The 13,673-nt window shown below is 39.9% G+C and overlaps 1 protein-coding gene across 1 annotated transcript in view; it reads left to right on the top strand.

Moving 5' to 3' along the window:
* The window catches only part of KLF12 (KLF transcription factor 12), a 1,139,352-nt gene that overhangs the window by 663,750 nt on the left and 461,929 nt on the right, over positions 1–13,673 (top strand). Inside the window, exon 4 of the mRNA XM_078657427.1 lies at positions 1,954–2,043. Coding sequence (XP_078513553.1) covers positions 1,954–2,043 — 90 coding nt within the window. The remainder of the gene's footprint in view (positions 1–1,953; positions 2,044–13,673) is intronic.

Below are 13,673 nucleotides of genomic sequence, written 5' to 3'. Positions count from 1 at the left end.
TTTTTTGTGTGCAAGATCTTCAGAACTCTGTTACCTGCCCAAAGAAAGGCTGCAGCTTATAGAACTGGCGTGCCTTGCTCAGGCCTGTGCTTCAGCACTCTCTTCAGTGTGGGGCAGAGGGGGCCCCAGGCCCCTTCAAGTGTAGAAAAACCTGGGGGCCCCCATGCACCGCTTACACCCCTGCTTCCAATGCCTCCCAGCCAAGGACATCTTAAGCATTTTGTGGTCCTGAGCCAAACATATTTGGGGGCCCCAGTGCTGTACAGCTTTGAATTTGTTTTCTAGTTTCAGCTCTTTCTTGCCCTCTTTGGCCAGGTCACTGACCGTGCACGCCCAAATTCTCAACATTGTAATATAGCAGCAGCTTAGTAAGACTACTGCAAATATTATCTGGCACCCTTCTATTTATTGCATATGAGATCCTGTTATGATATAAAATAAACTTTTTAATGACTGTTGCATGAAACATAAACAAAACATTTATCTGCAAAAGGCCTGTAATAGACTCTCACTCATCACCCACATTAAAAATAAATTTAATAAAAACGATATTTAAAACAATCAGTTTAAGAATTAGTCATGGTCATCAGGTCAAGATTCTCTGCAGAACAGGGGGCCCCTCAGAAAGGCTGTGTCCTTGGGCCAGAGCCCACTTTGCCTATGCCTTAAAACGTCTCTGCTCCCAGCAAATCCTGTTTCTGGAGCTGCAAACGTTCAAGTCAGCTGTGTGCTGCCTCAGAGGAGCAGTACCCTGCGGTGAATGCTCTCTCTGGGGCCCCCACCCCCACCTTTGTTCCAGGCCTGACTCGTGGCTCTGACTGAAGGGAAACAATGTAAGTTGATACTTTGTTTCCCTTCAGTCAGCGCGAGGTGCTCAGAGCAGGCTGCAGACCTCACCTGCTTTAGAGGGAGAGAGGCTTGCTTTAGCGCAAACCTCTCTCTCGCAGCTCTCTACCAAAGAGCTGAGGGGGCCCCCTTCATTTACTGAAGAGTGGGGGCCCCACGCACTGCAGGGGCTGCGGGGGTGTTTGTTACGCCCCTGCAGGGAAGTGTATCTTTATGGCATAATTCACTGTTTTAGGTTTGAAGGAAGGGTAGCATTAAGGGGTTGGAAGGATTAGATGGTTAATAAGGTTAAAATAATAATAATACATTTAGTTTCTTCATACAAAAATGCGTGGTACTTTTTATTTTGAAAATTCCGTTTCCCTCATGCTGTTGTTCATATTTTGTTAACATTTAACTAGGGGTGGATGGAACTCACAGAGTTTTACTCAGCGGAATTCTCCATGGTTACATAAAAACTTTGCGAGATTCTGTGGAGTCCTGCAATTGGTGGGATTTCGGCATGTCACGCTGTTTCATGCTGACTCTTAGCACTGGGATCTGCTTCTTTCTGCCATTTGAGTAGATTTTCCACTTGAGCGGCAGCTTTCTCAATGCGAACAGTACTGACCTAACATGACCGCCTGCATTGAGAAAATGCGCCGGGACTCGTCCTAGCACTCAGTTTCTCTCATTCGCTCTTGTAAACTTAACGTTGGTGATATGTGTGGAAGTTTGCAGAGTTTTTCTGGAACTCTGTGACAAAACTCCATGAACTCCACCGGTGGAGCACAGTTTACCGCCCACCCTTCCGCTTAACATGAATATGAATCTGTAGTAACACAAATGAATTTCAATCCAGGCATCAAGGTAAACTCATTGCATATTCAGAATGGTTATCAAAACAAATGGGAAAATGTTTCATCCTTTGATGAGGGACAGATGCATCATCATGCAGACTGTTCAGTTTTATTTAGTTTCAACACCCTTGGACAAATCAAAAGAAATTAAAAACTGTTGTGAATTGAAAGAATGATACATAGCTTGGAGAGTTCTGACTCATATTTAACTTTTTAAGAGAGGTTTGCTACAGATTTATTCAAGCGTTTCTTTCCCGTTTCTTTACAGGGTATAGGTGTCTTCGAAAACAGAATGCTAATGCTTGACGGGATGCCGACAGTCAGAGTCAAAACAGAGATGCTGGAATCCGAAGAAGGGGTAAGTAAAATTCCCCAGGACATTCCACTTCATTATATGGGTAACCAATTTAAGATGGTTCAGTATCACTGAAAACCTTTAGCATGAATTGTTATTTTTTTATCTTCCATTTGAAACTGGGACTCCTGCAAGAGATTAGCTGAATTTACCATGTATATGTATGATCATGAGCTTCTTAAAGAATATATGTAATGCGCCTCAAGAATTCAAACATCAAGGAAGGCTATAAGAAGAAATCAAGACAAAGATTCATTGGTCAGTTATTGTCCTATATTTTCCATCATACTCCTGCTCCCAGAACTTACAAGAATTGGACAAAGATGTTGACTGTCATTTCAAATTAGTCATTATGAGGTGTGCAGAAAAAGCACATCAGTAATGCAGTATCTGGAATTACTGATACTGCTGCGTACAGTAGCTCCGGGATACAGGATAACTACACCATTACGAGTTTTTCCCTGAGGAAGTCTCTTGCAAATCAGAGTTTGCACACTGATTACCACAGATATTTCCTGGCTTAAAGAGGCTTATCAACACACAGATATCTTCATGTTTCTGGCAGAGGGAACATATCTCAGAGTGTCATGCATGCCATCCTGATTCAGATGTAGGAACATGTTGGTAACTGATTCAGTATCTCTGCAGATCCTCCAAGGATGTCCTTAAAGGGCCTACACTACAGTGTTGACAGAGAAGTGATCAAGCTGAGCAAGCATGAAATCTCTTCATTACGAACAAATTATGTTATTTTAAAAACACTTTTTCAATTTTGTTCACTCACACAAACCAAACACAAATCTACAGGAACAGTACCATATTAAACTACTTCATCACCCCCTTTGATGAGCCAGTCCCATGTTATGAATAGGTCCATTTCTGATTAGGACACCCTTGGGGAGGGAGGTATGTTGTCTTTGGTTGAACAGAGTACTGTTACCGTCATCATGGAAAAGAAGAAAAGCTGAATATTAAAAAAAATAAATGGTTTACAGTTCAAACTGTAAAATTGTGAGAATGAGGCTCCTAGAAGAAAGCCAAATAACAATAACAGTCTACTAATGTATTGTGACTGACTGCATTTAAGTTCAAATTCAGTTTTTATCCTACAATTAAATCAAGGTGGCATTCTGTGCAGTTTTTGCTGGTACACTATACTTGCTCAACCATGACGTCATGATAGTTGTGCTAATAAGTGAGAGAATAATTCCATGGTGAATTAAAAGTATGTTTTGAGGAGTTATGTGGGACAAATAGGTGATTCATTATGCCAGGGTGGCGCGCAAAGCTCAACAATATATGCTACATAATTACAATCATTTTGCTCGTGAACATACACAAACCTATCTTGCTGCATGAGCTTTATGTTGGATAACGAGTAGCAAGAGAAATCATGAGAGACACACCATCAACCCTCCCAAAAAGACCATAGTCCCAGCTCAAGATAATTCTTCACTTTTTAGTCAAAGAAATGTAGTGGGCATAGTACAAACAACACAAGACTTATGTCTTTCATTTGACAGGAAGTGAATTTGAGAAAATGTAATTAGTGACTTTAAAAAAAATGTGGTATGGGTAGGAGAGTAACAAGTAGACAGTGCATTGTATTACTCCTGGTTGAGTTTAGTTTAAGTATTGCATCCATGACATTTTACTTTTTTCACTGCCTTCCTGTTATATATGTATGTGTATTCCATTATTATGTTTTATGTTTATTTATGATTTGCTTTTCCCAGCTTATGTCACCCTGTTCCTTTTAGCTGGTGGGTGTAAACTAGTGATGGAATATTGGGCTAGCTAGGGTTTATAGAAGTAGTTGAGCCAAAACGCTGGGAGTCTGGCTTCCAAGATGAAGTTTGTAAGATTGAAGAATCAGGTGATCTATCTGCATTCTTGACATTTTCAGGAGCAGAACTACACATTTTGGCATGAGGATCCTATCCTTTCTATTTCAATCTCATTTGTGCCAAATCAGCAGTGAGTTGCTTTGCATTAATCTTCATTTATTTTCAGATGCTCTGTTTCTCACTTATCTCCATATTTCCTCAACTGACATACCTGCCCTTAGATTTGTTACTTCAACTTGACTGTATTTTTATGTACTATTGTTGTAACCTCACCGTTTAAGGGATATACTATTTGAGCAACACCTTGATCTCCACCTTCCTCAAGAATTAGTGGGGCATTGCATAGCTCATTTTCATCTTGCGTGGCCATCTTAATCACCATTAACTGCCTTTGCCTTTTCCTTTTTAACAGTTATTTGTGTGGGAATTTCATTAGCGAAATCTTCATAATATTATTTAGTAGAAAAGGCTTTCTTAAAGTTTTGGTCACCAATAAAGGTGTCCAGCTCATTTCTCAGGAAAAATCTGAATTCCTTTCAAGTTACAACATCAGACATGTTACTTCTGCTCTATGTGACTCCCAATGCAATTATCAAGTGGAATCATGCATTTATTGTTTTGAAGATTGTGTTTTGCTTGCTGTACCAGGCTGACTACTGTGGACTCAAGTCGTTAGAGAGAAATTATGGTAATATAGAATTTTTTAAACTTCCACCACTGGCTATCTCCTTTTGTGCTGTTAAAGGGGAACATCCTATTATTTATTATCTTTCGATGGTAATTTAAAAATGCCTTAATCTTGATAGTAGTGTTACATGATGGAGGAGGAGAAGTTTTCTGAGGTTGTGAGAAGAAGGGTATTATAGTCCAAAACATGCATGATTCCAGACTCGGTCCGAAGTTTCCTACATAAAGGTAGGCGATTGGGGCAGAGTAAAACATCCAACGTTGAGTAATAGAACACTTACAAAGTTTTCCAGATCTCTTATGGTAGTTAAAGTTAACAAACATAGCATGATTATGCAAGATGGCAAGTATTGGAGTGTAATAAGGGTGACCCAATGCAAAAGTGAGTCCAACGCTGTAACTTCTGATGGTCCAACCAGAAAAGTACAGAGGAAGGTAGTTATTTTTCCCATGATGTTCCCCTCAGTGACTGTACTCACCTTTCCTATCCCAATGATATAGAAAGAAATTATAGGAGGGTGGTTCATGTTACAGAAACTAAAAGCCTCAAAACTGATAAAGAGATTGTTTTTAACGGTGAAACCCTTTCTGACTAGGTTAAAGCCTCCACAAGAACATGTAAACCATCTTAGAGGGTCATTTAAAAGTGATTTTCTCCTCTTCCTGTTGTTTCATCTCTATGGCTTATGCTGCTCCACATATGTTTATCATTCTATATTCTACTTTTTGCTTTGTTGTATCAACATTCACTTTCAAAGGAGGGAGATGTATTATATATTAATATGTATAACGTTATTTATATTGTTATCACATTTGATCTTTAATTATGTTATGACTTTCCTCACCTAATGTGACCCTGTTCTTTCTAGTTAGTAGTGATGGAATGTTGTAGTAGCAAGGTAAAAGAGAGGCAGTTGGTTAGGAGTGTTCAGAAGCTGGCTGTAGGGACCAAGTGTAAGGTTTGAATGATGCATATAAAACTCAACATGCATCCTTAAAGTTGTTGAATCATTGCTATACATTTGGTGAAGAGGATCACTGCTCTCGTTAAAGTCTTTTAGTGTTGTTACTTCCCTATTTTAGATATTTTCTGGACTTTAATACATTTTGAATGAGAAAAGGTGACTGCAAATTCTTCTTCTTTGGATTGGATTATGTCCTCGGCTCTCCTTTACTGAATGAGTCCAATTTTCCTATAGGTCTGTAAGTGATATTTAGGATATTTCTTATAGCCCATCAGTACCTTAACTGTCTTTGAAAGCCATTCCTCGCATAAAAACCTTTGTGTGACTGGTACAATAAAATGACTCTTGCAGATCTTTCTTATAATCAGGCACAGGTGTTCATGTCATTGCTTTTCTTCATTAGCCCTATCTTTATTGTTTTCTTTTATTGTCCCTCTTTTTTATCTTGGTCTTTCTTCTGTCATCAACAATTATTCAGGCCTTTGAATTAGATCATTCTTTGACCATTTTGACCATTTCAAGAACCAATTTCTGTGTTAGACATTCTATGTTTGTATTTTTGAGATTACCTGGGTATCAGTTTAAAAAAAAAAATCCTGGACATTTTGCTATTTAACTGCTATATTTTAGTATTTATGTACTCCATTGCCTGAGTATTAAAATCCTGAGTATCTCTGAAGTTACATTGCTTGTTTCACCCAGCTAGTTGAAATGAGATGACCGTTTTTATGTGAACGGTTTGTTTCCCCATATGTTGTTTTACTTCCATATTTGCCATTGGTGTTGCTCTGTTGGTGGCCTTCTTTGCAAGCACTTTGTTTTACTAGTTTTAGTATAGTCAGTGTCTCGAAAATCACTCCTAACATATTTTTGAATCTAGCTTGGCATCTGTCACACTTTTCTTTTCCTCCACTATGAGATGGAATCCATTGATAACGATAACTTTCATCACCAATATAGCCATTCATTCTGAATTGCTGAAATGCCTTTTGTCATGCCGTGTATTTTTGTTGTCAAAGCATGTTTATACCTAGTTTGAGACATGTAACTTCGTTTGGGTCTGGGATGATCTGAGTGGCTCACTTCTCTTATTTTATCATGCTACATCCTGTCACTCGTCAGTGCCAGGGATATTTTCCATTTAAACTAAGGTTGAGGAAAGCCACTCCTGGAATTCCACCTTCTAAGTAGCCTCCTTCTCCAACCTCCCATTTAAAAATACATATCTGTCTGAACTAAACTATCAGTTTCCTGTTGCTGGGTGCTGAAAGGGAAGGGAAGCGATCATTGAAATGATTTATAGGGGATGGGTTGTTTGCATATTGCCTGTTGACCTTCTGTTGTGCCTGTATACTTGGCTGATGGCTGCTTTCATCTTGTACGACAAAGGAAACTGTTTTCTTACCATTTCATTATGGTGAACAGTTGGCCTGTTTCATTCTTAGTGGTAGCTCTCTGATCTTGGCCATCAGCCACACTGGCAAAGGATGCGCATTGGTGAGTGGTTTACCTTTCTATCTTCCATTCTGATTCTGAACAGCAAGAAATCTTTGCAACCATTTTTGTGATTTGGAAGAGTGACCATGTCATCTTATCTACTAACTTGTTTAACCTCTTCTTGTTGGGTCAATGCTGGCCCAGCTCAGTATAGCTTTATCTGCGGGTACCTGAGCGCACCCATGGATCATCTACAACTATTATCCATTACTCATCCATGGTTCTCGTCCAAATCAGTGAAACATGCTGCTCCACTGCTTGCAATTTGAAGCCTGTCTGCTCAGGCATGGTCCTTCCAGAGTCAGGGCACCTGCACTGTAGAATGTTAATCAGCCATTTCTGTACTAGATATGCCGATTGCTAAAAGTGGCAAACACATAGGCTCATATCAAGCAAGTTGTACACACCCATAAATTTGACTATGGGGACTCAGCATTAGAGGAAATTAAGAGTGCTGACCCAGAAGTATCTCTCTCAATGTAATGTGTACAAAACTTTACAGAGGAATCTCATGAATATAATCTGTTGAGCCCTTCCTGTTTTTAAAAACAAATGTATTCTCACTGTAGCATGTATAACTCCAGACATTAACTACCTCATGAAATGTATATTTTATGCAGCTTAAATTATCACAATAGGGCTACCACCTTTTAATTTATATTTATGAGATAAAAATGCTTGATAAACTTTTTATGTTGTACAATAATGAGTAATGATATTTCGACAAAGTGAGACCCAATTATCAATGGGGACCTGGGGTAATACCTATAACAAAAAACACACTGGTCCTTAGTAACAATACTTTAGATGCAAAGAACCAAATGGCGCTGTGAATATTGGTGCCAAACATACTCAGTGCTCTCTTAAGAGGTGATACACTCAAGTGATAAATCGTGATCAACAAGTGTATTAACAAACACATGAAAGCATGGCCCATTTCAACAAGTACTCGACAATCCTGTGGGGTCTTTGTTTAGAAAGGTCAACAGCATTTTCATCCAAATAAAAATGGTGAGATCATTATCAGATTTCAGGGGAATACAACAAGCCTGAGAGAGAGCTGAAACAATAATAGAGAAAGAGTGAAAAGGTGATCAGAGTGAGTGTAGGAAACAAAGGGAGCCAGTACAAGGCATGGGCAATATTGAAACCATATGTACATTATGAAAGGTAATGCAGTTGCTAAAGGATAGGGTCCCTGGTGATAATCCTCAGGAACAGGGTGGGTGGGAATGACCTAACTAAAAAGAGATGGAAAGAGGAGCTGCTTAAAACTCTCAAAATGGATAATACCGGTGAAGGAGAGAGGGTGCAGTGGTATGATAGGCACTGACCTGAGCTGTAAATATGCTGGATACCCCAGGGGGGCTCCAATCATCCTGCAGTGGGAAGCACGTGTGTGTTCTGGGTCTCAAGGATGAATGCCAGATTCCTTCACTGGGCTCTAATTAGCCCAAAAATGGAGATGAACTGGTAGCAGTGACTGGCAGAGAATTCATTGTCCTGAAAGGACTCCATGCTAAGTGGAGTGTGAGAATGTAGCATGCTAGTCAATGTAGGTGAAAGAAAGAGAAGAAGGACCAATAATTGAAAATCAAGAAACCGAAGACAGACTAGGAACTGGGACAGAAAAGGGAGGAGTAGTGGGAAACATTTTGGAATGGTTTAAAAGATGTTGACAAACCACAAAATAAAAGAGCATGAGTACACTTACACCAAAATACTCAGACAGCAAAATCAAAAATGCAAGACAGTGCAATAAAATCATCTGTACATTGTGAAAAGAACCAAAATGGCAAGGGCAACAAGATTTGAGGATTCAAACTAGTCGTTTGCAGATCATCATATGTTCCAGCAGTGACTGTTTAATTCCCTGAGCCATGCTCCTGACTAAAAGAATATTTTACAGTACTGTGAAAGGGACACTTCCCTTGGTAATCTTTTTGTTATCATAGCACTGGGTGCCCAACTAAACCCTTATTATGCCATCTTTAGTACACAAAGTCTTGTATATGTAACCATTCATCAGTACTGAATTATATTTTGGTTTGTAGTGCACTGGAAGTATTTGCAACAAAACAGCTCTTTCTTAGAGAAAAGAAAGGCCTATTCTCCAGAGAAGCAGCTAATTCAATGCAGAGAAGGCGAATAGTTAGCGGCTGTTCCCCTCTGCTGCATCGCAGTTATGTGCTCCTGCCATTTGGGAATAGAAAAACGGAGAGCAGTGCTGACAGGAGGCATGCAGCAGAGTTCAGCTCTAGGTTGACATTTTTGTGTCCCTGGCACAATATGGTTTGTGTTATTAAAATGATTTCAGGCTAGAGCATGTTTACATCACCTTTGCTGCCTCTTCAATGGAAAGCTTTCTGTAGATTACACTTTAAGTTTAGAGTAAATGTATTCATTGATTTATTTTCCTGAATAAAACACTTGGTATGTTTTGGACCAGAGCAGCAGACATTGCAAAGTAAAATTGAGCTTTTGAAGACAACAAGCGAATGTCCCTTAAGAAGGACGTTCGATTCGATGGCAGGGAGTTGCCTGATTTAAAACTTAAATGGTCAATTTTCATTTTCCTAACCTCCCCTGTTTTAGCAATGCAGGGGAAGGTTGAAAAGTCATCTAATGACCTCAGGAAATTCATAATAATCATATAAAAAGAGGAGCTTGTTGGTGTTTTGATATTGTCAAGATTTTGGAAAACAATTTTTTTCAAGTTTTACTGCTTGTGATTTTAAGTCTAGTATCTCTAAATTTAGCTGGCTTGGCTTGTTGGTATTATACATGCTGTAGTTTGTAGTTGGTTACTTTTTAACGTGATAGTGATGTCCAGGAAACTTACTATATCCGGAGAGTAGACAAGGTAAAGATTGATGGTTGGTGAAACAACTGCCCAACTATGCTAGACACCTCAACCGACTGTAACGTAACAATGCCTCCTAAAGCATATCTAGGTACAATACAGCCCAATTATAAAAACTGCAAGGAAGTGTGTTTGACACAACACTGTTAGTAATATTTTAGATTACAGTAGATATATTTACAGTTTAAAGAGTAACTAGAAAATATAAAGTACAAAAAAATTAATAACAAATTGTAAGACACTAATCACACACTGAGACAGGTATTCATTTTGCGAGAATGGCAATCTCGCTATTGTAAATGGTAATCATGTAGAGCAGATGGTACTTGCACAGTTCTTCAATATAACCAGTTCTCCTGGCTAAAGCTTTGAATTATGTTTGCAAAGTTCTAATGTTCACAAAGCTCTGATCTTCAAACAGCCTATTATTCACAAAGCTCTAATGTTCGCAAGTCTCAGCCACGGCCTGTGTAGGGCGTGCCACCGGGCGGTGACGTGGGCCGGGGGAGGGGCAGGGTGGGGGTTGTAAAATGCGGGAAACAGACGATTTCAGGTAAGTACCAAAAAAAAAAAATTTAATTGCGCGTGCTGTATCGCCAAATGTGATGCAGTGCGCGCAACAACATTCTTTTTTATTTCTTTTCGGTACTTACCTGAAATCGTCTGTTTCCCGCATTTTACAACTCCCCACCCTACCCCTCCCCCGCCCCATGTCACCGCCCGGTAGCATGCCCTACACGGGCCGTGGCTGGCAGGTCTTATGAATCAACTGGAAGGAAAGGACAAAGGACTCATGCAAAGCAGTACAGATTCCTCATAACCATGCTACAGCATTCACCAACAACCAATATTCACAAAGCTTGGTACAGATTCTGACTCAGTCATAACCTTCCATAATAAAATGGGTAATTATGAATCACTTGGATGTTATAAGGTTGACAAAGCCTCTGGGTTCACAAAGAATATAGAAAAACCGAATACCAAATCATTTTAACAACATTATTGTGGGGACCTGCAGAGAAAGAGAGCAGCATTTTAGAGTCTCTTTGTGGGACCTAATGTACACCATGGAGACACTACAACTTTAAGGTCTAGTGGGCAACAATGGGGATCGAGGCCAAGGCGACACCAGGCTCTGCAAATACCATAAGGGTCTTTTGATCTGGAAGTCTCACTGGTCATATAGGTGGTGATCAATTGCATATAACAGAGTTGAGAGAGCCAGGAACAATACAAATGTTGCTGCTGGGAGGGTTGTGCTTGCCGAGCAGTTATCACCAGTGTACAATTTACAAGCAGCAGCCAATCTATCAGGCAGCCCGCCTCTATTTCTCAGTGTCTCAAATCTCTTTGGAATGGCTGAGCCTTCCAGAAGGGCAAGGTCAGTAACAACAATAGGGCAGATAGGCAAGCAGAACTTCACCAGGGTTTTAATCTCTAGCCCTAGCTAGGTGGAAGTGGGGCAAGGCTGACTCCACAATCAGGGTGCACCTTGAAAAATTAGTCCATGCAGGCCAAAGCCCCTAACATGATCAGTGAGCTGTGTGGTGGCTTAAGACAGACAGCTGGGCAAATGTTTGTATGAGTAGATGCCCAAGTGAACGAGAGAGCTCCTGTGGTGGCAAACTGTGTAAATTGCCTACACATGTGGTGATGATGCTGTTATTTGTGGACAGCACCCTTCATCTATCCTTAAAAAGGCATTCTTACACAAAGGCGAATGCTTCTGATCAGCTATGACTAATCCCAAGTTCTAGAGCATTGGCAGTGTTCATATAGAATGTACTACTCTCAATTATTATAACATTCGCAAAGGATTATGCCAGCAACAACTCCTTGTTTGGTCTGTCTTTACTCTGAACTTTGGACTTAATATACAGAGGAATACCAAAAGGTGCCTTCCATGGCTGCACTTAATGCACTGCAGAATGGATGAATGTGCAGCACCAGCAAGAGCTTGTGCCGAGTGGGTCAAGTGGGGCTACCTCCGTTAGGGAATGGGGTGAGAAGACCAATTATGGTTCTCCCCCCTCCTGGCATACCACAAAGGTGACTTCGGCAACACAAACCTAAAATCTGAGTGGCTCCTAAAGATTATCGGTCCCTACAAATGTTTGCCAAAAATAAAAGTACAGGAGGAGAATTAAGGCAATGGGAACATTAATGGAATGGCTCCACAGTGTATTGGGGATTTTCATCTTGTTAACTAATGACCTTTAAGAGGTGGTGCTATGGCATAACCTATTATGTTCTGGAGACCTTCCAGAAGGAGGATTATGAGAGTGTCGATTGGTTTACGCCATCATACTGCAGCATCCCATATCATGTTCAAAACAACCCAGTGTATATAAGAAACAGCTGCGAAACCCTTCTTTAACCTATGTCTCTTTCTATAAATCAATGGTTAGCAGATATGATGTGGAGAGTAGGGATTGTCTCTGCTTAGTTGTGTTGTGATTTAAAAAATAATTTATTCGGGGCATGCCTGACATACAGGGGCATCAGAAACTGCACAATCAGTGGTTGCTGGAATAAGGCTTGTGAAATGTGCCAAATTTGGCACCATTCCACTCAAAGTGGTGTTGATTGAATCACCAAGTACGCAGGTCATGTGCATTTTCTTTTCACAGGCTCGATGGTGGACTCCTCATCACAGTAATAACTATACCATGTATAGTTCATGAAGCGTCAAAGTTTGAAAAACAAATAGGATTAGGTGTAGCTTCATAGGTTGGCTCAGTTCTAATTCATTTGTGGGCCCATAAATTCAGCAGATGCCTGAGGAAAGTTATGATATTTTACTTTGTCCTGACTTCCAAGAGGCTTTCTGGTAAATATACTTCCTGGTTAGCCTTCCCCATTTCCCATTTCGTTTGTCAAGTTGAGTTGTTTAATTTAATTTAATTAATATCTTCCCTGTTGTCCGTCAGCCTTCAGGTCTTTGTTTGATTCAATGTTAAATGTCGTATTCATTTAAATTGAAATACAAAAAAAAACATGTTTTTATTTGTGTGGATCTTGCAGATTCCCTGAGCTATCATACTGCAAACTGAATGAGGCAAAACAACATATTTTTGTGAATATTTAAGTAGAAAAATTCTTTGACTCAGATTTGCAGTGTGAGTAGAGTGATGTCGCTAGAAATGTGACTACTTAAGGGAATGCCATCCCTTTTGAAATGTTACCCGAGATGACAACAATTGACTCTACAGCACCCACCTATGCATCTATATATATAAAAACGAATGTATGTCTGTCTGTCTGTCTGTCTGTTTGTCCTTTATGCATTACTACACCATTTATCCCATCGCCCTGACACTTTGGGTAGTTGTTGAGTACACTCAGGTTTCTGGCATAATTCTTTTTTAAATATCGTCTCCCCAGGGCCCTTATAATCTTTCGAATACTGATGTACGCACCAGACGGAAAAACAACAAATCGTGTATCCACAAGCACTCGAATAAATAAATAGAATTAAAACACCATTGATCCGATCGCCATGAAACTTTGGGAAGTTGTTGAGTACACTCCCGCAAAGGTTTCTGGCATAACATATTTTTAAATATCGGCCCCCTAGGATCCCATAATCTTTTGAATACTGATGTACACACAAGACGGAAAAACAAAAATCGTGTATCCACAAGCACTCTAATAAATAAATAAAATTAAAACAGCATTCATCCGATCACCAGGAAACTTTGGGAAGTTGTTGAGTACACTCCCGCGAAGGTTTCTGGCATAAACTTTTTTTAAATATCGACCCCCCAGGGCCCT

The sequence above is a fragment of the Lissotriton helveticus genome, chromosome 8, assembly GCF_964261635.1.
Source record: "Lissotriton helveticus chromosome 8, aLisHel1.1, whole genome shotgun sequence".
NCBI lineage: Eukaryota > Metazoa > Chordata > Amphibia > Caudata > Salamandridae > Lissotriton > Lissotriton helveticus.
Note: the sequence above shows the minus strand (reverse complement) of the source record. Positions and strands in the feature narration are given on the sequence as shown.